A 25,398-nucleotide genomic window follows, 5' to 3' on the forward strand; every position below is an offset into this window, starting at 1 on the left:
GCCACACACAATACTGAGCCTCATTTTGACTTGTTTTAAGGACATTACATCAAAGTTGGATCAGCCTGTAGTGTGTTTTTCCACTTTAATTTTGGGGGTGACTCCAAGTCCAGGCCTCCACTGGTTAATAAATTTGATTTCCATTGATGATTTTTGGGTGATTTTGTTGTCAGCACATTCAACTTTGTACAGAACAAAGTATTCAATGAGAATATTTCATTCATTCAGATCTAGGATGTGTTATTTGAGTGTTCCCTTTATTTTTTTGAGCAGTGTATGTAATTGTGCAACCTCATGCGCAGTGTCTTGACATGTGATTGTATATACTCCTTCCTTTCCTCTTGGGTCTTTTTTTTAACATTGTTTTCTGTATTTAAACCATGTACAGTGGCATGTAAAAGTTTGGCCACCCATGGTCAAAATTACTGTTATTGTGAACTTGTGAACAGCAAAGCAAGTTGAAGATGAAATGATATCTAAAAGGCCTAAAGTTAAAGATGATGCATTGTATTTTACGCAAAAAAATATTGTCATATTTTACATTTTATAAATTACAAAAAGGAAAAAGGGCCAACGCAAAAGTTTGGGCAATCTGAAAGGTTGGTACCTAGTAGCGCCCCCTTTTGAAAGTATCACAGCTTGTAAACGCTTTTTCTAGCCAGACAAGAGTCTTTCAATTCTTGTTTGAGGGATTTTCGTCCTTTCTTCCTTGGAAAATTCTTCCAGTTCTGTGAGATTCCCAGGTCGTCTTGCATGCTCTGCTATTTTGAGAACTGGCCACAGATTTTCAATGATGTTTAGATTAGGGGATTGTGAGGGCCATTGTAAAACCTTCAGCTTGCACCTTTTGAGGTAGTCGATTGTGGATTTTGACATGTGTTTAACATCATTATCCATTTGCAGAAACCATCCTTTTTTTCAACTTCAGCTTTTTTGCAGATGGTGTTATGTTTGAATCAAGAATTTGTTGAAATTTCATCTGATGACTGTTCCATGAAGATCATATTTGTGCAGGTGTCTCTGAACAGTAGAACAATGTACCACAACTCCAGAGTCTGCTAAATCTTTCTGAAGGTCTTCTGTAGTTAAGCGGGGGGTTCCAATTTGACTCTCTAGCAATACTATGAGCAGCTCTCACTGAAATTTTGCTTGGTCTTCCAGACCTTATCATGACCTTCACTGTTCCTGGTAATTGCCATTTCTTAATTACATTTTGAACTGAGGAAAGTGCAACTTGAAAATGCTTTGCTACCTTCTTATAGCTTTGTTGGCCTCCATCATTTGACTTTTCGGAGTGCTAGGCAGCTACTGAGAAGAACCCATAGCTGCTGTTTTTTGGCACAAGGTTAGAGGAGCCTAGATTTTTATAATGCTGGGAAATTTGCATCACGTGGCCTTTCCTAACGATGATAGTGAACAACATATGGAAATATAAGAAAGTTAGACTATCACATAAGCTTCATACCCACCCTAAATCATTAGGAGGCCTTCGACTGCCAGAAATCCACTTCTACTATAAAGTGATCCACCTTGGTAGATGATTGAAATTGGTTCATACCAAGAAACAAGCTAAAAAAGGTGACTCTGAACTCCTACTTGGCAGACAATCATGTCAATACATCAAGACTAATTATTCCCCCTAACAGATAATAATTTAGATGACACTACTACCATGACCCTAAAAATTAAGAGGGCTCAAGTTTAGACCTTACCACCTTTAGAAAGCCCATCAGCTTTAGCTCCCATTTGCACCATACCATACCTTCTTGATCCCAAATATGTGAATATATATGATTTATGGTCCTATTTGTTAAAATATATTATTTCTTAACTAACAAAGTCCCCATGGAAAACTCATGGCCAAAGGAAGCTAAGAAACACCCTATCAACTTCCAACAACATATCCATGTCATTCACATTCTTAAACAATTTAAACTAAAATTCCTGACAGCGGGAAACTGGTCCTGGCTTGACTTACTCTCAAAAATTCCCTTCCCCTTCCTCAAGATGATCTCTAAAATATACAACCACTAGTGATTAGCGAACATGCTTGCCACTATTCAGTACTCGCCTGAGCAGCTCAGTGGTCGAGATGCTCGATGCTTGGCGAGTAATTTTGAAATGCTCGGGTGGAAGCTCAAGTCCCCGCCCGGCATGTTTGGCGCTGTTTAGACATAATGTTGATTTTTCCATTTTTATTGGTGCGCTGATTTTTTTTTTTCCTTAAGTAAGGAAAAAAAAAATCAGTGCACCAATAAAAATAGAAAAATCAACGTTATGTCTAGGGATTGCCTGCCAGTCACTGTAATGCAGCAGCCATGTTGGTTGTGGCATTACAGTGATTGGCTGCCCGCATAGCGTCATCAGGTCTATATAAGACCCGGGACCCTATGCTCATCACAGTGTACCGGTCAAGCAGGCAGAGAAGGGAGAGGTGCTGCTGAGTGAGGGAGAGAATTGGCGGTTGTTTTAGTGAGGTATTCCACAGAATTACAAATCTACACTAGCATTCCTTCTATGGACTAATCCTGATGCATATCAATCCTGGTAATAGCAGGAGTTAGGCAGGCAGAGTCTGTGGAGAGTGTATACAACAGAATAGGGTCCGTTGCACGTTCTGTCTGCGGCTGCTGTTACAGATATCCATAGTACTAGATATCAGGGCTAATAATGTTTCTGCTCTTAATCCTGATTATTTTGGTGAAAAGCAATATAATACACAAATTTTACTGCTCCATTTGCTTGTTAGCAGCATTTAACCAGATTTGGTTGATTTTCATAGCATTGCTGTATTGTGGAAGCAGAGAAACTTGCCCATCATCTCAAGTGATCCGATATTGCCGCTGTAATAATCTTGACATTTTTGGGAACGTGACAAGTATTCTACTCCATTTAAAGTCTGCCAGTTGTGTGCTTAAACCTATTCACACTTGGTCGTTGACCAATACCATGTCTATAAGGCCACAGCCTAAAACCGTGGTCATGAGACATGATCCTATATTACTTCGGTAATAATCCTGACATTTTTGGAAACGTGACAAATATTATACTCCATTTAAAATGGGCAAGGTGTGCGGCAAGGGACAGGAAAGTGGATGTGATAGTGATGGGGCACGCAGAGGCCAAGGCCATGGGCAAGCTGAAATTGTGCTTGCTGAGGGAGCACAATAAGCACCCACATCATGTCAGCATACCTTCCTGTCCCACTTTCCAGGGGGCCACAGAACACCACTCTTGAAGCCAGACCAGTGTAAAAAGGTTGTTGGTTGGATGGCAGTCAGTTTGCCACCACCACCACCCTGTTTTCCAGAGGGTCCAGTCTCAATAGCCAGGAGTCCAGACCACATATTCCTCACCCTGATCCTCCTTCCTCCCACCATGCCGAGCGCCCTAGGACAAGTGATCCCACACCAGGACACTCCGAAGAGCTGTTCACTTTTCCATTTATAGATTTGGGCCTCTTGACCAGCCTGCTTCAAGCGAGGCAAGAGGAGATCGCATGCAGCGATGCCAAAATATTTGAGCAGCTACAGTCACACGAAGGCGACAGTAGGAAAGTGCAATTACTGTTGCAAGAGGTGGATGATGATGATGAGACACAATTGCCAGCAAGTCAGGAGGAGGCCCAGGGTGTGTACATGGAAGACGAGGTGGTGGACGATGAAGTCACTGACCCAACTTGGCAAGGTGACATGCATAGCAAGGACAGCAGCGCATCGTGGGAGGGAGGCGTAGTACCACAACAGGCAGAAACAAGTGGTGGGGTGGCCACAGACAAAGGCATAAGGTGGGCAACTGTTCCCCAGAACACCAACAGGAGGAAAGTTGCCAGTCCAACTGTTAGGTCTTCCAGAGTCTGGCTCTTTTTTAAAGACTGTCCAGTTAACCTCAAAAAGGCTATTTGCAACATCTGCCATGCCAGCATCAGCAGCGGTAGCAAAACTACCAGCCTGACCACGACCAGCATGATCAGGCACATGAGAGCAAAGCAGCCGACTAGGTGGGCCAAACGCCAGGGTCCAGAAATTGCGTGTGACACGACTGCCTTTTCCACTGTTGTGTGTGCACTCCCCTGTCAATGGCACAGGCAAAAATGCCTCCCACCCGGCACCTGTCATTGCACACTTGCAGCCATCACCGCCAGCAACCACGTCCTTGTCCTAGGGCAGCTTTCAGTTATCCCTACCCCAATCCTTGGAACGCAAGCGCAAATGCGCAGCCACCAACCCACAAGCCACAATACTAAACTGCCACATTTCTGAACTGTTTGCATTGGAAATGTGCCTTTTCGGCTCGTGTGGACAGAAGCTGTCCACAACCTCATGGTGGCGGCTGTCCCTCGGCACTCAGTCCCTAGCCATCACTATTTCTCCCGGTGTGCCATCCCGCCTTACACAATCCACCGTGATTCCTCTATGCCCTACAACTATTGGGTGTCCAAGCTGGACACGTGGCATGAACTGTCTCTCTATGCCTTGGAGGTCCTGGCGGCTAGCGTTTTTTCAGAGATGGTTTTTAGTGCCACCAGGGGTATTATACCATATACACAATAACAGTATAGGAGACCCACTCCTTAATAATGGAAAGGCCAGATCAAATAGATTCTATATTCTACAATATTACCTCTCTTATCTGAAATTTGTTTACGTTTGAGCTATTGCAATATGGATAGCATATTACACCAATCCAGCCCAGTATTATTGCCTTATACTGCGTACTGTTGCTGCTGCTGTGGAAAAAAAAATCTATTCTATTCCCTATTGATACTGCTGTTATCTGCATTTACAATAGGGAACAGGTGAAAGGTATCATCAGCTGGAGATGAGTGTTGTTCATTGTCGTTGAATACATCACTTCCACAGTGCATTACTTGATATTTTCCGTGCACTCGTTGACCAATTCATATTTTTTAACAGTGATCTTTAGTCACAAATTAATGATAGCAGGCAGGGTTGCTTGCGTTCCTTCACAGTTTGTTGCTGCCATGTCCAAAAAAATTTTTTTTGGGCCAGTTAAAATCTATTTTTTATTGTAAAATATTACCTCTCTTATCTGATATTCGTGTATGGGTGACCTATAGCAGCAGGGATAGCATCTTACTGGCATCTAGTCAAGGATTATTGTATTATACTCCGTGCTGAAAAAAAAATCTATTACCTATTGATAACGCTGGATTGATGATATTATCAGCTGAAAATGAGTGTTTGTTCTGGTCGCATACATCCCTACAACAATCCATAACTTTTTTACATGCATTCATTGACCGATTCATAATTTTTAATGGTGATCTGTAATTAGAAATTGATGAAAGCAGACAGGGTTGCTTGCAATCCTTCACAGCTTGGTGGTGCAAAAAACCTCTTCAGAGCCAGTTAAATTCTATTTTCTATTGTCCTATATTATCTCTCTTATCTGAGATTCGTATACGGGTGACCTATAGCAATTGGGATAGCATCTTACAGGCATCTAGTCAGGGATTCTTGTATTATACTCCGTGCTGAAAAAATAAAAAAAACTATTTCGTATTGATAATGATGTTAGCTGCTTTTAAAATAGGGACAGATGCTAAATTGTATTATCAGCTGGAAATAATTGTTCATTCTGTATTTGTCTGATGATGTCTCACACACCACATTGCCAGATAAGGTAGTAAAATGTTAAAATTACATTTACTGGTGAATGTAGAGTGGACATGTTGTTTTAATGCCATTTTTTGATTATAACAGGTCAGAGAGGCTACTCCTGACGCTGCTTCTGGATTCATTAGATATTTCAGCTAGTTAGCTCTGCGGTTGCTTCTATGTTAGATAGTTTAGATAGCTAGTGTCCTGGGTGGCTGTGAAATCGGCCTTACAGCAGATTTTTTTTTCTTGTGCCGATTAGTGAGGTCCAGACAAAGACAGTAGGGCACATTTCATAGAAGTCTGTTGTGCATTGCTTTTATTGTGCTCCATGCACGATTACACCTTTAAAAATCTATTTTTTTTAGTTGCTAACGTAATACAGCAAGCCATATATCACCTTGTCATTTTGTGGTCAGTGAAATTCAGCTGTGTGCAGAGTAAAAAAAGCTATTTTTTTCAGCTGCTAACGTGATGCAACACGCCATATCTCACCTTGTCATATAGTGTCGCTGAAATTCAGCAGTGTGCAGAGCTGTTGATCAGTAAAAAAAAAATTTCAGTTGCTAACGTGATCCAGCAAGCCATATCTCATTGTCATTTTGTGGCGGTGAAATTCAGCTGTATGCAGAGCTCATGCAGAGTACAAAAATCAATTTTTTTTCTGTGACTAACATGATGCAGTATGCCATAGCCCACCTTGTAATTTTGTGGTGGTGAAATTCAGCTGTGTGCAGAGCTGGTGCACTGCAGAGTAAAAAAAAAATTTTTTTCTGTTCCTAACAAGATGCGACACGCCATATCTCAGTTTGTCATTTTGTGGTGGTGAAATTCAGCTGTATGCAGAGTAAAAACATCTATTTTTTTCTGTGACAAAAGTGATAAAACAGGCTAGATTTTAGTTTGAAATTTCTTGGAGCAAATCTTCTATTGTATACAGGCTTCATCCACATTAAAAAAATACTTTCTTCTGTTACTAACGTGATACAGTAGGGGAAATCTCAGATTGAAATTGTTCAGAGCATATCTTCTATGTTATACAGGCCTCATCCACACTAAAAAATACTTTATTCTGTTACTAACATGATACAGTAGGAGAGATCTCAGTTTGAAATTGTTTGGAGCATATCTTCTATGTTATACAGGCCTCATCCACACTAAAAAAATACTTTCTTTTGTTACTAATGTGATACAGCAGGCTAGATGTCAGTTTAAAATAGTTTGGACCTTATCTTCTATGTGATACAGGCCTCATCCACACTAAAAAAATACTTTCTTCTTTTATTAATGTGATACAGTAGGGGAGATCTCAGTTTGAAATTGTTTGGAGCATATATTCTATGTTATACTGGCCTCATCCACAGTAAAAAAATACTTTCTTCTGTTACTAACGTGATACAGTAGGGGAGATCTCAGTTTGAAATTGTTAGGAGCATATCTTCTTGTTACGGGTCCGGGTGGTGGAACCTCTGTGCCGAGGTGCAAGGAAGGACCCAGAGGGGCGTGACTAAGTATCCATTCGAACCGACCCTGGTCGTACGGCAGCAAATGACACCGTGACCAGGGAGGATCCGGGCTGAGGGACCAGGTGCTACTCTGGGGACGACCTTGTAAGAGAGCAGGTGGCTCCCACGGGTCAGATGGCTGGGACTGACCAGTATGGTGGATGGACATGGCAAGCAGGCGGAAGTCTCTGGTAGCAGAGAAGGTGGTCACAGTTGGAGAAAGCAGGGCAAGTAGCAGTCTTAAGGTTTACCAGGAAGGTGGTCACAGCAAGTGATGGCAGGGTCTCCAGGCAGGCTGGCAGGAAACAGGCAGGTGCTCCCAGGTGAGCGGGCAGACAGATGAGGTGGGTAACTGGCAGGTAACTGGTGGGCGCTCCCAGGTGAGCCGGCAGACAGATGAGGCAGGTAACAGGCGGGTGCTCCCAGGTGAGCGGCCAGACAGACGAGGCAGGTAACAGACGGGTGCTCCCAGGTAAGTGGCCAGACAGACGAGGCAGGTAACTGGCAGGTAACTGGTGGGCGCTCCCAGGTGAGCGGTCTGACAGACAAGGCAGGCGGATGATCCCAGGTGAGCAGACAGATAGCCAAGGCAGGTAACCGGCTGGTAATAGGTGAGCGCTCCAGGTGAGAAGGCTGGCAGGTAACGGGCAGATAACAGGCTGGCAGGCAGGACGAGAAGTCAGGCTAGCAGCGGGACCTGAGGGCTGAAGCACAGATCAGACACAGTGCAAACAACTTTGCTCGGGCACCCCCATTTTGGAGGAGGTTCCTTATATATGGGAGGTCCTCCGGCAATTGGCCGGGGACTCCATAGGACGGCGTGCGCGGTCCCTTTAAGAGAGGGGGAGCGCGCGCGCACGCCCTAAGCACACAGCCGGGGAAGGAGCGCGTGCCGGAAGCAGGGGGAGAGAAGCGCTAGAGGACGCCGCGCCAGGAGCGGGGAGGTGAGAGGGACGGCGTCTCTGCCTAGCAAGGGGCAGAGACGCCGATGCTACACTTCTGTTATACAGGCCTGATCCACAGTAAAAAAAAATACTTTCTTCTGTTACTAAAGTGATACAGCAAGCCTTATTTCACCTTGTCATTTAGTGTTGCTGAAACTCAGCTGTGTGCAGAGCTGTTGCAAAGTAAAAAAATATATTTTTTTTTCAGTTGCTAACGTGATACAGCAAGCCATATTTTACCTTGTCATTTAGTACCGCTGAAATTCAGCTCTGTGCAGAAAGGGAATGGAAAGGGAATAGGCTTGGTGTTCAATTTATATATGGGGTAGGTGGTGATGTTAGTGAAAGCACCAGTAAACTAACACTGTCACATCCTAGCCAAAGACAACTGACAACTTCTGTTACTAGACGGGCTACTCCACTGCCTTTCTTTGGCAGCCGGACAGCGGTACGTCTTGTTGATGAGGGCCAGAAAGAGCATGTGCTCCAGTGGATGGCAAGCGCTGCTTCAAGTGGCCTCTCCTGCTCTTCTTCCACCTCAACATAGCATACAGTACAGTCCACATAGGTTGCACCCCAATTACCCTTGCTTCCCCCCCATGTCACAACTGTCCAGCCGCCCAACTGACTATAGGGAACCACAGATGGGTGAGTCTGCAGAGCTGTTCACACATTCTATGCCATGGGCATCAGAAGTGTACTCCACAGATTCACAGAGTCAGGAGGAGGAAAGCAAATGCAATGTCCAGACGTTAACCCCCGGGGCAGGAGGTGATCCTGATGAGACTCAGACACCTGAGGCTCACGCGGACTGTACTGTGCTGCCAGGGCAAGAAAAGGAGGGTGACTTTCTGGGCGTGGAATGGGATAACACATTGGATGATGATGAGGTTGTAGATCCCACTTGGTGTGCACCCAGAGGCATGCAGCTGAGCAGTTCATCTGAGGAGGTGGAGGAGGAGGAAGATGATGAGGTTACGTTGCGCTCTACGGCACAGACATGGTGTGATACAACCAAGACAAGCATTGCATCCTTAGCCACAACTGTGGCTGTGGCCAGCAGTGGTCACGGGTCTGCAGCTTGCAGGGGTGGCAAGGGTTGCCTTGCCTGGGCCTTTTTTGACACTGCAAAGGATGAGCCAACTCACCTTCTCTGCCAACTTTGCAAGAAAAAACTCAGTAGAAGGGAAAAGTGCAATAATTTGACCACTACATGCATGAACCTTCACTTGAGCAATCAACATGCATTACTCTGGCAATCTCACTGTAATGAAATGCAGACCATCGGACCTCAACAACTATCAGGCACCCCATCAACCACATCTGTTGCTTCTTCCTTCTCCTCTGTTACCATGCCAAGTATTGTCACCCAGGTCTCCCACCACAGAACCTCCGGTTGTTTACCCACTCCAGTCACGCTGAGTGAGAGCCTGTAATCTGTAACGGAAGCGGACATACCTGCTGTTTTTGGTCGATCTCAGAGAAAGAGCACACCACATCTTTCTCAATCCACCATGACATCTCCGCCTACACCTCACTCATGGTCCAGCAATTTGTCCGGTTCACCATTCTACGCTCTATCTCAGCACTGCAGCCAGCCCTCGGTCCCACAGTTGTGGTCACATAAAAGATTGTTTTCTCATACACATGACAAAGCGAAGATATTGAACTCCACCACCTCCAATCTGTTGGCCACGGAAATGCTGCCTTTATGCCTGGTAGATACTGACTGTTTCCGAAAGCTGAAGGCTGTCGCACTCCCCCAGTACGAGTTGCCCAGTCGCCATTACTTCTCTAAGAAAGCTATGCCTGCACTACACCAGCATGTTGCAGACAACATCACCCATTCCTTGACTAAATCTATGTCTGCCATGGTGCATTTCACCACATACACCTGGGCGAGTAAGCATGGCCAAGGGCGTTACATCTCACTGACTGGGCACTGGGTGACTCTGGTGGTTGAGGAGGCAGGCAGGGAAGGGGCTGCTCCACAAGTCTTGGAATCACCAAGGTTTGCAGAACTCAACCTCTGCCTTAATGAGACACAGTGCAGAGTGAATCCACACCACATTCGTACTGTGCAGCCAAGGCTAACCACAATCAGGTAGTGTTAAAATTAATAAGCCTTGGAGATCGCAGTCATACAGCTGAAGACTTGTGAAAAGCTCTCCAGGCTGAGTTTGAGCAATGGCTGTCTCCGTTGAATCTGGAGCCAGGGAAGGCCGTGTCCGATAACGGTGCAAACCTGGTGGCATCCCTACGCCAAGGCAAGCTCACACACATGCTTTGCATTTCTCACATCCTCAACCTTGTGGTACAGTAATTTCTCTGCCACTATCCTGGCTTGGATGAGCTGCTGCAGAAAGCACGGAAGCTGTGTGCTCATTTCTGCCATTCGCACCCCTCAGGTCATCGACTTGCATCAATACAGAAGTCTTTGTCCACGCCAGTTAACAGGTTAATATGTATTGTGCTGACATGGTGACATGTGCCACTATGCACATGTTGCAGCGACTGTGGCAGCAGCAACGAGCCCTGACTTTATGTCGTATTGTCTTGGCCAATGCAGTATGGAGGTGGGGCATATCACCTTTACGGAGTGGGCAAAGATTAAGGATCTCTGCACTCTACAGCACAGTTTTGAAATGGCTACTAAGATGGTTAGTGCTGACGATGCCGTCATCAGCATCACTAATCTGGTCATCTACATGCTGGAGCAGGCTTTCAATAGCTTGCCAGAGTAGGTAGTGGTCCCAGAGGAAGAGGAGGATGCGTAAGGGATAACAATGTCTCAAAGTTTCAGACTGTCGTCACACAGGCGAGTGCCAATGGAGGGTGGATTACTGCAATGGAGGGGGGTTTGTGATACCAGACAAACTGTTAGTGAAGGTGTAAGAGCCAAGGAACAAACGGAGGAGGAAGAGGTGATGGGCGGGCAACTGTCAGGAGATGAAGAAGATAATCATCCCCTCTCTGTTGTTCATGGTTGGCGAGTTGGGACGGAGAAAACAAGCATTAGAGTTACCCAGCCACCAACACAGCATGGGCTTGGATCTCATGGAAGACTCTGACATATGAGTGCCTTCTTTCTGCACTATCTGCAACATGACCCCCATGTAGCTATGATTAGAAATTGTGCTGACTACTGGGTTGCCACTCTGTTAGATCCACGTTATAAGAGTAAGTTTTGCCAGTTGCTTCCCACCCTGGAAAGGCACCTGTGAATGCTGGAGTATCGAAACATGCTTTTCACAACCTTAAGAAATGATTTCCCCAAGACAGCAGAGAGGCACACAGTTTGCATCTCAGCTCTAAACTTACAACCTTCGGCACATCAATTTATCAACACCAAAACATTAGCAGCAGCAGCAGTGTAAGTGGCAGAAGCAATTTCTGCGAGTCCTTTCACACATTTTTTAGCCCAGCTCATGCACCAGCACAACAGTGTACAAGTCTGACACATGTTGAACGAATGGAGAGGATGGTGCAAGAGTATATAGAACTCAATATCAGTACCATCAGGGAGGGTTTGGACCCTTTGACATTTTGGTCTTCAAAAATAGATGAGTGGCCTGAGCTCGCCTGTCACACCTTGGAGGTTTTATCGCGCCCAGCAGCCAGCGTTCTCTCAGAACGTGTCTTCAGCGCTGCTGGTGGTGTCCTGATGGATAAGCGCACCCGGCTGTCCCCTGAAAGTGTAGACTGCCTAACTTTCATCAAGATGATCAAGTCATGGTTCCATCTCCAAGGACTTTTGTACCCCAATCACAGACTAGGTGATGTTGTAAAACCTACAAAAGACAAAAAATATATCTCATACCCTACCATCATCCTACTAATCCTACTAATATTCTAAATGCGAAAGTTTGTGAGTATGTATGTTTGTTACTCTTTCATGAAAAAACTACTGGACGGATTTGCATGAAACTTTACAGTAATATAGATTATACATCGGAATAGCATATAGGCTACAATTTGTAATGATTTTATGTAATTTTGGTCGTAATTAGTGTTGAGCGAACATGCTCGACACTGCTCGGTACTCGCCCGAGCATCACGCTACTCGGGATGTTCGGCGAGCACCGAGCATTTCCGGGTTACTCGGGCGGGAGCTCGCGTCTCCGCCCTGCATGTTTGGCGCTCTTTACAGAGCCAATGAACATGCAGGGATTGCCAGCCAGTCACTGTAATGCTGCAGCCATGTTGGTTGTGGGCATTACAGTGATTGGCTGGCCGCACAGCGTCACCTCGAGTATTTAAAACCGGGCGCCGTCATCTTGGACACAGTCGCTCCGGATTAGACAGTGTAGGGACAGCGCTGCTGATTTAGGGAGAGATATAAACTGCGAAATAGTTAGTGTTGGGTCTGTAATGGCTGCCAGAACAAACAAACAGTCCTTTTCAGGACTAATATCCATCCCAGATATCAGGCAGGCAGGATGTATAGGAGACACAGTGGTTATGTAGCACCCTGAGGATTCGGCTGCTACAGGAGTATTGCACCTCAACCCAGAGGTGTGATATTCCACTCCCGGGTAAGGAAGGAGTGTGGAACTGAGCTCAGATAGACTGCATGCACTACATACATCCCATTCCAGAGGAGCAGGCCGACGGCACTCCCACTTAGAAATGTGCAGGTGCGACCGAGCCTGTTCCTGGCTGGAGTGGGAGGGGGGAGGAACATCCCAAGTAGTGTAGGGGCAGATAGGGGGAGCAGTCTGGGTAGTGGTAGGAGCTCATTGGGTGCTGGTCACCTGAGCTCACACATAGAGGGCTATATAAGGTGGGCACCATCAAAGATTAGGGTCAGATGCAGAGAACAAGTCAGACGCAGAGAGTAAGTCTGCTGCAGAGGAAGTCAGCCTGCAGCAAGGGAGCAGAACAGACCTGAGCCTGAAGAGTGAGAGAGTGGAGTACAGAAAGACCCAGAGGGGGACAAAGAAGGGACCCAAGAACCCAAATAAGAACACCGGGTGAGGAGTCAGCAGAAGGGTACCGGAACCCAAGCTGGTGGGGGTAAAGACATTCCCCAGCCAGAGACCGGAGACCGTGGGCAGAGTCTGTCACGGTCACCCACTACATTCACCCTGAAGGCACACCACATGGAGGGTCAGGGAACCTGAGGCCAAAGGTTGCCCAACAGAAGGCCCGAGGGAGCTGGATTTAGGTGAATCACTGGTGGGGACGGCTGAAGGAAGGACAGAGGGAGAGCTCAGGGCCACGCTCCGGACTTGTTTGGGGGTTGGCCGGATCCAGGACCTGGTGGACGCAGCACGGCTCGGGAGGTCACTTGGAGCTAGAGTGACCAGGAACAACTGCAGTAAGTAAAGACCCTTAACTGCACTACCCGAGTCTGTCATCATTACCGGCTGCACCGCACCACCACAACCCCCATCCTCTGCGCCTGTCCCCTCTGAGGCTATACCCCTCCCGTTGGGGGTTATCCCACCAAGCTGCGCATCCACCATCAGCCTCAGCGGACCCTGCAGCAGCGGCGGCCACAGTGACCGCATCACAACGGGTGGCGTAGTCGACACAACGAACTTTAATAACATCAGTAAGGACTGCCACATAACACTTAGCTTGACGCCCTGGGCACGGGACCGGGTCACAGCCGCTCGGAGACTACAACCCCCCATCTGATCCGGTGCCGGGTATTCCCCTCAAAAAGGAATATGTCCCAGGGGGCGCGTCAACTTTGGCGTAGCCGGCAGGATTACGTGCCCGCAACACCCGGGTACTGCGTGCCTGAAGAAAAGTGCAAGTTTACCTCAGAAAGAAGACTCCTGCCGGTTCCGGAGGGTCCACGCCATCGGACTCCATCACCAGTCGTTTCCCGCCGATTGTCCGCCATTTCCAGCTTGTTCCCGCCATCTGCAGAGTTTCCCGCCACTGGGCGACGCTTCCCGCCAAAACCGCAGATTTCCCGCCTTGGAAGAGCAGCGGACGCCATTATGGGCGTGCCAAAGGAGGGCAGGAGGCCACCTCCCATCGTGGGCCAGGACAGAAAATGGCGCCAAAAGTGGAAACCGCCCCCACCAACAGAGACTGTGATGCTGGAGGTGTCTGTCAGCGTGAAAGAACTCCCCCTGGAGCTGACAGTCACCGAGTTGCCCCGGGACCGCCCTCGGAGGGGGAGGAGACGAAAGAAAAGAGCAAAGATGGGTGTCGCTTGGAGGAGTGTAGAACGAGCGCACCCGGAGGCAAGAGGTCTAATGAGGAGTAGCGGAGAAGCTCACCCGGAGTCGAGGAGAGAAAGAGCAGACCCGGGAATGGAGCGGCAGCAGAGCAGCACCGGCCCGCTGGCCAGGAGCCTGCTGGAGGAAGAAGGAGGGCAGAGCAGCACCGGCCCGCTGGCCAGGAGCCTGCCGGAAGCCGAGCAGAGCAGCACCGACCCGATGGTCAGGAGCCTGCTAGAGTCCACAACCCCGCTAGGCTTAGCGGAGATCCTGGCGCAGCTTCCCCGAGATCGGGAGTGCGCGCGGAGTGCCCTGGAGGGCCTCGCGGGAAGGATGGCCCGAGTGCAGAGGGAGATCCTGGCGGAGTGGGGCCGGGAGATGGCCCAGCAAGCTGGAACCCGTCCACGGAGCCCGCTCCCTTGGAAGAAGACATCGACTGCCTCTGCGGATGACGCGGGAGGACCCAAGGCCGGAGACGGCGCAGAAGAGGGAGCGAGACGCATGGCAGCAGGTAAGGGGGATGCCTATATCCCATACCGGAAGACCGCTTACCTGCCCCAGCTCCCCGTCGCAGAGCCCGAAGGTCCCCCGGCCGTACCCGAGACCGCCATGACATCGCCACCGACTAGGCCCCAACCGGAAGCCGCCGTCGCGACCCCGATGACGTCACGCATCGTGACCCGGAGCGTGGCGCCGGAAGAGGAGCCTCCGGCCTGGTCACAGGGCCTAGCATTTCCGGGCGCCGCATCCAAAGCAGAGCCATCTACCTCCGCGGAGCCTCCGGCCTGGTCGCAAGGCCAGGTAACCCAGGGCGCCGCCGTCCTAACGGTGCCCTTCACCTTCCAGGTGCCCCAGGCCTGGCCGCAAGGCCTGGGCAACCCGGGCGCCACCACCACCGCGCCCGCGCCCGTAATACCTAGGGTGCCACATCTGGGAGAGGACCCCTTCAGCCAGCTAACGTGGCCGGACGGTCGGCCTTTCATCTGGCCCGAAGGATTCTTGGAGCTGGAGCGGCAGAAGCAACTAGGTCCCCTGTGTGAGCCCCTGATCCCGGCTCCAAAGCCCGTGACTCGGGTCTCGCCTCCCCTAGAAGAGGCTCAATTTGCGTGGGACCCCAAGGGAGAAGATCTGATGGGGTTCACCGGAGAGACTCGGGCAGCTGCAGCAGCGCGCACAGAGTGTTGCCGTCAACAGCTGGCAGAGTTCAAGAGAGAGCGGGAGGAGAGGCAGGCCAAAGAGCAATGGGCCCAGACCCGCAGCGCGGAGCAAAAGAGTCGGACCAGAAGGGACCCCCGTGCAGCAGATCGTCCCCGTACCATCGGGACGGTAATAAAGTTTAATGCGCAGCATGGGTGGGGCTTCATAAGGGACCGGAACACCATGGGTGACGTCTTCGTTACACGACGGGACGTCGAGTCCCACCTGCCAGAGGGTCACAAAGGCCGTGACCTCTACGTCGGTGATGAGGTAACGTTCACCCGGCACAAGTGTGCCAAGGGACCTTACGCCCTCCACGTGCATCGCTTGACGGAGGAGGAGTTGCGGTGCGAGGAGGAGGAGCAAGAGGACCCGGACGGGTCTGAAGAAACCACCAGCCGTAAGATAAGAGCAGGAGGCAGACGCCGTTGAGTGCGGCAGAGCAGGAGACTGTATATAGTTGCCTGTCGGGGCACAGTGAGTCGGAACTGAAACTGAAACTGGAACTGTTGTTGCTGCTAAAATAGTCCCCGTTGGGACCAGCGAACTGTTACCTGTAACCCTTTCCATACCAGGCTGAGGACTGTGAGCAGCCATCCCTTTCCCTTTACCTGGCCGGGGACTGAGAACGGCCAAAATTCCCTGTACATAGTTGCGCTTGCTAAAGCGCCCCCTACCGGTTTTATAGGAAAAACCATTTTTCTAAAAGACTGTCGCACTCTACCTGGTCACGAGTTGCACGGTGACCAGAGGAACAGAAGAGAGAAAGAGACGACGAGAATGTTGTTTACCTGAAAAAGTTTATATATATATTTATATAGTATTTCGTATAATATTTAATATGTTTTACATGTTTATAAAATGTTGTATGTTTTGGTGTTTTTTTGTCTTTGCAGCCCGAGGACGTGCTGTGATTTACCAGGGGGGAATGTAGCACCCTGAGGATTCGGCTGCTACAGGAGTATTGCACCTCAACCCAGAGGTGTGATATTCCACTCCCGGGTAAGGAAGGAGTGTGGAACTGAGCTCAGATAGACTGCATGCACTACATACATCCCATTCCAGAGGAGCAGGCCGACGGCACTCCCACTTAGAAATGTGCAGGTGCGACCGAGCCTGTTCCTGGCTGGAGTGGGAGGGGGGAGGAACATCCCAAGTAGTGTAGGGGCAGATAGGGGGAGCAGTCTGGGTAGTGGTAGGAGCTCATTGGGTGCTGGTCACCTGAGCTCACACATAGAGGGCTATATAAGGTGGGCACCATCAAAGATTAGGGTCAGATGCAGAGAACAAGTCAGACGCAGAGAGTAAGTCTGCTGCAGAGGAAGTCAGCCTGCAGCAAGGGAGCAGAACAGACCTGAGCCTGAAGAGTGAGAGAGTGGAGTACAGAAAGACCCAGAGGGGGACAAAGAAGGGACCCAAGAACCCAAATAAGAACACCGGGTGAGGAGTCAGCAGAAGGGTACCGGAACCCAAGCTGGTGGGGGTAAAGACATTCCCCAGCCAGAGACCGGAGACCGTGGGCAGAGTCTGTCACGGTCACCCACTACATTCACCCTGAAGGCACACCACATGGAGGGTCAGGGAACCTGAGGCCAAAGGTTGCCCAACAGAAGGCCCGAGGGAGCTGGATTTAGGTGAATCACTGGTGGGGACGGCTGAAGGAAGGACAGAGGGAGAGCTCAGGGCCACGCTCCGGACTTGTTTGGGGGTTGGCCGGATCCAGGACCTGGTGGACGCAGCACGGCTCGGGAGGTCACTTGGAGCTAGAGTGACCAGGAACAACTGCAGTAAGTAAAGACCCTTAACTGCACTACCCGAGTCTGTCATCATTACCGGCTGCACCGCACCACCACAACCCCCATCCTCTGCGCCTGTCCCCTCTGAGGCTATACCCCTCCCGTTGGGGGTTATCCCACCAAGCTGCGCATCCACCATCAGCCTCAGCGGACCCTGCAGCAGCGGCGGCCACAGTGACCGCATCACAACGGGTGGCGTAGTCGACACAACGAACTTTAATAACATCAGTAAGGACTGCCACATAACACTTAGCTTGACGCCCTGGGCACGGGACCGGGTCACAGCCGCTCGGAGACTACAACCCCCCATCTGATCCGGTGCCGGGTATTCCCCTCAAAAAGGAATATGTCCCAGGGGGCGCGTCAGTTATACCAGCAAACGCTGCAATACAGTCCTGTGTGCTCCTGTTGCTGAAATTGCTGGACTTAACACCAGGTGTCGGGGGTCAGGAAGAATCCTTTTTTTTTCATCTAAATCCTCCTTTTTTTTTCCTCCTTCACACTGTACAAATACCCGTCTTATTAACCTTTTGGTGTGTCGTCCCCCCCCCAAAAAAAAGCGTGTCTCTGATTTTTCAGACACAAATATAACTGTTGAAAATAGTCTGGTGTAGGCTAGAGAAACAGAAGTGTTGTTTTGCACTTCCACGGTTCAAACCTCTGTATTATCCATTTTGGGCCATTTGTAAAAAAAAAACAGTTTGAGTGTGTCGCTCACTGTTCAGCCGCAAATCTATATATTTAAAAAAGTCTGGTACACCCCAGTAAACAATAACTGTGGTTTTGTCATCCCACGGTAAAAAATCTCTATTATTCAGCTTTTGGTAGTTTTTTCCGTAAAGAAAAACAGTAGTGTCTCCTGACTGTTGTGACACAAAAATATATCTGTTGAAAATAGTCTTGTGTAGGCCCGACATCCCAGTGTGGTTTCGCAGTTCCACGGGTCAAATCGCTGTACTATCCAGTTTTGGGCCTTTGGTATCTAAAAAAAAAGCAGTTTGAGTGTGTCGCTCACTGTTCAGCCGCAAATATCTCTATTTAAAAAAGTGTGGTATACCCCAGTAAACAATAACTGTAGTTTTGCCATGCCTCGGTAAAAAATCTCTATTATTCAGCTTTTGGTAGTTTTTTCCGTAAAGAAAAACAGTAGTGTCTCCTGACTGTTGTGACACAAAAATATATCTGTTGAAAATAGTCTTGTGTAGGCCCGACATCCCAGTGTGGTTTCGCAGTTCCACGGGTCAAATCGCTGTACTATCCAGTTTTGGGCCTTTGGTATCTAAAAAAAAAAGCAGTTTGAGTGTGTCGCTCACTGTTCAGCCGCAAATATCTCTATTTAAAAAAGTGTGGTATACCCCAGTAAACAATAACTGTGCTTTTCCTCTTCCACGGTTCTAATCTACTCTTTATTACCCTTTTTCCATTGATAGTGCAAGTGTAAGCTATTTTACTTCATTTACAATGGGCAAGGCGCGTGGCAAGGGACGTGGAAGTGGACGTTCTGGTGATGGTTCGTGCAGAGGACGGGGCCGTGGCCAAGGTGAAAATGTGCCACAACCAACAGCCACATCTTCTCGCTCCCACTTCTTGACCGAATTACTAGGGAAGCACAGAACAACACCAGTATTGAGAACTGATCAGTGTGAACAGGTTATTAATTGGATAGCAGATAATACTTCCAGTTACCTGGGCACCACCACCTCCGGTCTGTCTTCCACACAGTCAACTCTTAGTAGCCGTGAGTCTCGACCGCATACTCCTCCTCACCCTGATGCTCCTTCCTCCCACCATGCCGAATGTCGTCAGACAGCAAGTGATCCCACACTTGGACACTCTGAAGAGCTGTTCACTGGTCCATTTCCATATTTGGGCCCCTCGCCTGATACGCTTGAAGTGGTGGAAGAGGAGATCCCATGTTGCGGTGCCCAAATATTTGAACAGCCACGGCCACAGGAAGTCGACGTTGGCAATCTGTCACAAGAGGTGGACGATGATGAGACACAATTGCCAGGAAGTGAGGAGGAGGATCGTGGTGCGCAAGTGGAAGAGGAGGAGGTGGTGGATGATCTAGTATTATAAATGCGAAAGTTTGTGAGTATGTATGTTTGTTACTCTTTCACGAAAAAACTACTGGACGGATTTGCATGAAAGTTTACAGTAATATAGATTATACATCGGAATAACATATAGGCTACAATTTGTAATGATTTTATGTAATTTTGGTCGTAATTAGTGTTGAGCATTCCGATACTGAAATATTGGGTATCGGCCGATATTCGCGGTATCGGAATTCCGATACTTAATTCCGATACTTTTGCAATATCGTATACCGGAATCGGAAGTTCCCATAATGCAATGAGCCATTTTCATTTTATTCAGCCAATGAGGATCCTAAGAAGTGTGGGCACATCCTGTTAGGCATGTAGGCATCTTAACTAATGGCATGGCTGTGATTGGCTGCTGAAATGATGTCATGATGCACTATAAAAGCCGCCGCCGCCATTTTGAGCTCACTTTGCTGTGAATTCAGTTAGGGATAGGACGCTGTTGTTCTGAGGGACAGTTTTAGCTACCTATTTGGTCTATTCTGCTTTACCCAAGCTACTTTATAAATCGCTGTGCCTTGCAGTGCTAGTGCACAGTTCTCTGTGCTGTTCACCGCTTTCTGCAAGGTCTCTGTGTGTGAGTGCAGCTCACCCTGTAGTGTGTGCTTCAGCCACGTCTGGTTATAGTGCACTCAGTGTGTGTCACTGCCTCATACATTGTCCTTTTTTGCCAATTCATAATTTTTCCTGATATCTCCTATTAGTGTGGTGGTTCCATCTGTATTCAGCTAAATTTGTTCCAAACACCCTATATAGGAGTAGATAGAGAAATTTTTTTGGTCTTGCAGCACTAGTGCACAGTGCTCTGCATCTGTACTGTTCACCGCTGTCTGCAAGGTCTGGTGTGTGAGTGCAGCTCACCCTGTAGTGTGTGCTTCAACCACGTCTGGTTGTAGTGCACTCAGTGTGTGTCACTGCCTCATATATTGTCCTTTTTTGCCAATTCATAATTTTTCCTGATTTCTCCTATTAGTGTGGTGGTTCCATCCGTATTCAGCTAAATTGGTTCCAAACACACTATATAGGAGTAGTTAGAGGTGCCTTTCTGCAGCATTGGGCCCTGCAGCCCCAGCCAGATTAGTATTAGCCTATTTTTTGCAGCCTCATCTATTGCATTGTAGGTTACCTTCCTACATTGTAATAGCTACAAAAAGTTTGTGATACTATCGTTATTACATCTTTAGGCACATCCAGTGTCTTTTTGTGACAAAAAAACCTAAATAAAGTTCACCAAACACTCCACTTTACAGTTGTGTAGGCCACATTAGCTCATATTAAAGTCTAGTCCACACTTTATAAAATTAGTGTTTCTTATACCTGTTAGCAGCTGTTCAGGAATAAGCACACTAAGCCCTTAGTACTTTTCTGCCTATCTTTATCAGTCTACCAAGATGAAGAAGGCAGGTAGTAAGGCATGTGGTCGTGGGCGTGGAGTTTCTGCAGGGAGAGGACGTGAGGATTCTGTGCCTGCAGAGAGAGGATGTGGGGATTCTGTGCCTGCTGCGGGCACCAGTGACTCAGCATCCCCCAGTTTTCCAGGGAACAGTCCTTTATGCGCAGCTTTGTAGGAGCTAGCCGTACCCCACTGCTGCAGGAGGACCAAATTGAAGCCGTTGTCGGATGGATGGAAGCTAACGCATCGACTTCAATTAGTTCCAGATCCTCTCAGGTCCTGAGCACTGAAGAGCACCCATCTGTCTCTTCACCACCTGCCAAATTGCCCAGGCAGTCAGAGAGCCCTGGACAGGAGCCATCTCTACTTCTGTTCTCTGAATCTCTTGGCTTGGAAAGAGGGGGCCAGCCAAGCAGAATTCGAGAATTTGAAGAAGAGGTAGTATGCAGTGATGCGCAACCGTTTTTTCTCTCTGAATCTGAAGAGGCGGGTGGGCCAGTGCCTATGGTCAGCAGCACACCTCAGTACGCATCTGATGATGAGACTCAGGTGCCACTTTCTGGTGCGTACTGTGCTGTCGAGACTACCCAGGAGAAGCAGTTGTTTGAAGAGGGTGGTGTAGATGATGAGGTCCTTGACCCATCATGGCGTGAGGGACAGGAAGGTGGTGGGAGCAGCTCTGAGGAAGAGATTCCCTGAACAGCCCAAAAAGGAGGGAGAGGGAGGGGGCAGACTTGGTTGCCTGTAGCCTCCACTTCGGCACCCATTAGGAGCATGGCTCTTCCAAAATCCAAAGTGAGCGCTCCCAAGACTTGCAGTGCCTGGTCCTTTTTTGACACAGTTGCAGATGACATTTGCTTTGTCAAATGCAAGCTGTGTAATCAGAAGGTGAAAAGAGGGAAAAGTGTCAGCAACCTCAATACCACAAATATGTGGAAACATGTGCGGACCAAGCACGTGGTGGAGTTACAAAAACACACTGAAGACCTAGGCCATCCTACAGCGCCACCTACCACCTCTTCAGCTCGTGTTGTAGCCTCTTCCTCCAGCTCACACACAGCTGGTTCGGCTTCCTCACAGGATCGCCATGGAAGAATCTCTGGCACTGTTGTACAGAGACACAGTGTAATTCCACCCACAGCACCACTTTCCCAGTCATCCTCACACTCCCAGGCCAGTCTACAGCCATCGTTAGCACAGGCATGGGAGAAAAGGCGCCCATACTCGGCAAACCACCCCCGAGCACAGGCTCTGAATGCTGGCATTGCTAAACTACTGGCCCTTGAAATGCTATCATTCAGGCTGGTGGAGACTGACACATTCCGTAACTTTATGGCATTGGCAGTCCCACAATACAACATGCCCAGCCGATTTTATTTCAGCAGGCAAGTCGTCCCTGCCCTGCAACATCATGTGGAGGGAAAAATTAAACATGCGCTACAAAACGCCGTCAGTAGCAAGGTCCACCTGACCACCGATGCGTGGACCAGTAAGCATGGACAGGGACGATACCTTTCCCTCACTGCCCATTGGGTAAATGTTGTGGAGCCAGGTACAGATCTTGAGAGTGGCGCTGTACGTGTTCTGCCAACTCCAAGGATTGCAGGAATCCAGTCTGTACACATTGACTCCTCCTCATACTCCAGTTCCTCTGAATCAGCGCTGCAGGAGCCGTCACGGTCTACCTCCACATCGACCCGTGAACGGTTACCTGTTATGGTGACCAATATGAGCACAGCCGTGGCCAAACGTCAACAGGCCATATTAAAATTAATTTCTTTGGGGAATCGAAGCCACACAGCGCAGGAGCTCTGGAATGCCATCAAGCAGCAGAGCGACGTGTGGTTTGTGCCAGCGAATCTCCAGCCAGGCATGGTAGTGTGTGACAATGGCCGAAATCTGGTGGCAGCTCTGGGCCTAGGCAACCTCACTCACATCCCATGTCTGGCACATGTGCTCAACTTGGTCGTGCAGAGTTTTTTGAGGGACTATCCGGATCTTGATGCACTGCTTCACAAGGTCCGCATAGAGTGCGCTCACTTGCGGCGTTCCAGCAATGCAAGATCACGCATTGCAGCTCTGCAGCGCCGATTACGTCTTCCGGAACATCACATCATATGTGACCTACCCACCAGGTGGAATTCAACGTTACATATGTTGGAGAGGTTGTGTGAGCAGCAGGCAGCAGTAATGGAGTACCAGCTGCAGCAGGCGCAAACAAGTCGCAGTGCGCGCCGTTCACACTTCACCACCACTGAGTGGGCCTCTATGAAGGACATTTGCCACGTTTTGCGTGCCTTCGATTATTCCACGCGGATGGCGAGTGCAGATGATGCACTAGTCAGCATGACTATCCCCCTTATCTGCCTGCTTGAAAAAACACTGCAAGCACTAAGGGACGAGGTTTTGGAAGAGGTGGAGGATGAGGAGTCACAAATGCCATCTGCTTCTCTACAGTCTGCGCAACGTGGTTCCTCACAAAGACCTAGGCAGGGGACACTTTGTGAGGAGGATGAGGAGGAGTCAATGGATGAGGAAGACATCTGTCCAGAGGAGGGAGGTACACAATGTTCTAGTAGTCAGTATCTAGAGCGAGGGTGGGGTGATGCAGAGCAGGCAGAGATCACGCCTCAAGCAGGGGACAGCGTTTCTTGGCCAGTTGGCAGTCTGCAGCACATGGTTGATTTCATGCTGCAGTGCCTGAGAAACGACCGCCGCATCGCCCACATTCTCAACATGGCTGATTATTGGGTGTCCACCCTCCTAGATCCTCGCTACTGGGACAACTTACAAAGCCTCATAACACCGTTGAACCGGGAGCGTAAAATGCGGGAGTACCAAGACGCACTGGTGCATTCCATCATGTTCTCCATTCCAACCGAGAGCAGTGCTGCTAGTGCTTTACAAAGCAGCTCAGTGCGTCGAGGCAGTGGAGGAAGCTCTGCACAAAGAGGGAGCAGAAGCAGCGCCTCAGCACAAGGCAAGACCAGTATGGCCGAAATGTGGCAAAGTTTTGTGTCCCCGCCGCCACAAATGTCTACACCATCACAGACGGCTCCAGTCAGCAGGAGGCAACGTTTCCGTCAGATGGTGACAGAATACATGTCTTGCCCTCTTAGTGTACTCCCAGACGGCTCTTCTCCCTTCAAGTTTTGGGTCTGTAAGCTAGATACATGGCCAGAGCTAAGTCAGTATACATTGGAGGTGCTAGCTTGCCCTGCTGCTAGTGAATTATCGGAACGTGTCTTTAGTGCCACAGGTGGTGTACTAACAGACCGTCGCATGCGACTATCCTCCGATAACGTTGACCGGCTTACTTTTCTCAAAATGAACAAGGCCTGGATCTCTCATGAATTTGCCAGTCCTCTTCCAGAATAAATAATTGTTGGCAAAAGTATCCAGGTCTCCTGTTCTGTTCATGTTTCTACCACCTGAACTGTAATCCCTGAGCTCCAACACCGCCAGTTGGCGCTCGGAAGTGCCGTCTGCACAGTCAACACTTGCTGCCGTGTCATTGGGGTTCAGTAACGTCAGCTGTTCCCCGGCTGTGCGTACGGCAATTTCTCCTGCTCTGTCCACATTCTCACTACTACAGATTTTAAAGTTGCTCCAATTACACCTCTGGCTCCTCTGTTTTCAGTATTATCCCTGAGCTCCAACACCGCCAGTTGGCGCTCGGAAGTGCCGTCTGCACAGTCAACACTTGCTGCCATGTCATTGGGGTTCAGTAACGTCAGCTGTTCCCCTGCTGTGCGGACGGCAATTTCTCCTGCTCTGTCCACATTCTCACTACTACAGATTTTAAAGTTGCTCCAATTACACCTCTGGCTCCTCTGTTTTCAGTATTATCCCTGAGCTCCAACACCACCAGTTGGTGCTCGGAAGTGCCGTCTGCACAGTCAACACTTGCTGCCGTGTTATTGGGGTTCAGTAACGTCAGCTGTTCCCCTGCTGTGCGGATGGCAATTTCTCCTGCTCTGTCCACATTCTCACTACTACAGATTTTAAAGTTGCTCCAATTACACCTCTGGCTCCTCTGTTTTCAGTATTATCCCTGAGCTCCAACACCACCAGTTGGTGCTCGGAAGTGCCGTCTGCACAGTCAACACTTGCTGCCGTGTTATTGGGGTTCAGTAACGTCAGCTGTTCCCCTGCTGTGCGGATGGCAATTTCTCCTGCTCTGTCCACATTCTCACTACTACAGATTTTAAAGTTGCTCCAATTACACCTCTGGCTCCTCTGTTTTCAGTATTATCCCTGAGCTCCAACACTGCCAGTTGGTGCTCGGAAGTGCCGTCTGCACAGTCAACACTTGCTGCCGTGTTATTGGGGTTCAGTAACGTCAGCTGTTCCCCTGCTGTGCGGACGGCAATTTCTCCTGCTCTGTCCACATCCACTGTACTACTAATTTAAAACCTCCTCCAAATACACCTCTGGCTCCTCTGTTTTTAGTATTTACCCTGGGCTCCAATACCGCTAGTTGCTGCTCAGAAGTGCCGTCTGCACAGTCAACGCTTGCTCCAGTGTTATTGGGGTTCAGTAACGTCAGCTGTTCCCCTGCTGTGTGTCCGGCAAATTCTCCTGCTTTGTCCACATCCACTGTACTACTGATTTAAAACTTGCTCCAATTACACCTCTGGCTCCACTCTGTTTTTAGT

General features: G+C 48.8%; 1 protein-coding gene across 1 annotated transcript in view; it reads left to right on the top strand.

Moving 5' to 3' along the window:
* Positions 1-1,406: 1,406 nt before the first annotated feature.
* Positions 1,407-25,398, top strand: part of LOC141155452 (vomeronasal type-2 receptor 26-like) — a 78,018-nt gene continuing 54,026 nt past the window's right edge. The window contains exon 1 of the mRNA XM_073642316.1: positions 1,407-1,533. Coding sequence (XP_073498417.1) covers positions 1,407-1,533 — 127 coding nt within the window. The remainder of the gene's footprint in view (positions 1,534-25,398) is intronic.

The sequence above is a fragment of the Phyllobates terribilis genome, unplaced genomic scaffold, assembly GCF_046119375.1.
Source record: "Phyllobates terribilis strain yellow unplaced genomic scaffold, ASM4611937v1 Scaffold_7__3_contigs__length_470593459, whole genome shotgun sequence".
NCBI classification, from domain to species: domain Eukaryota; kingdom Metazoa; phylum Chordata; class Amphibia; order Anura; family Dendrobatidae; genus Phyllobates; species Phyllobates terribilis.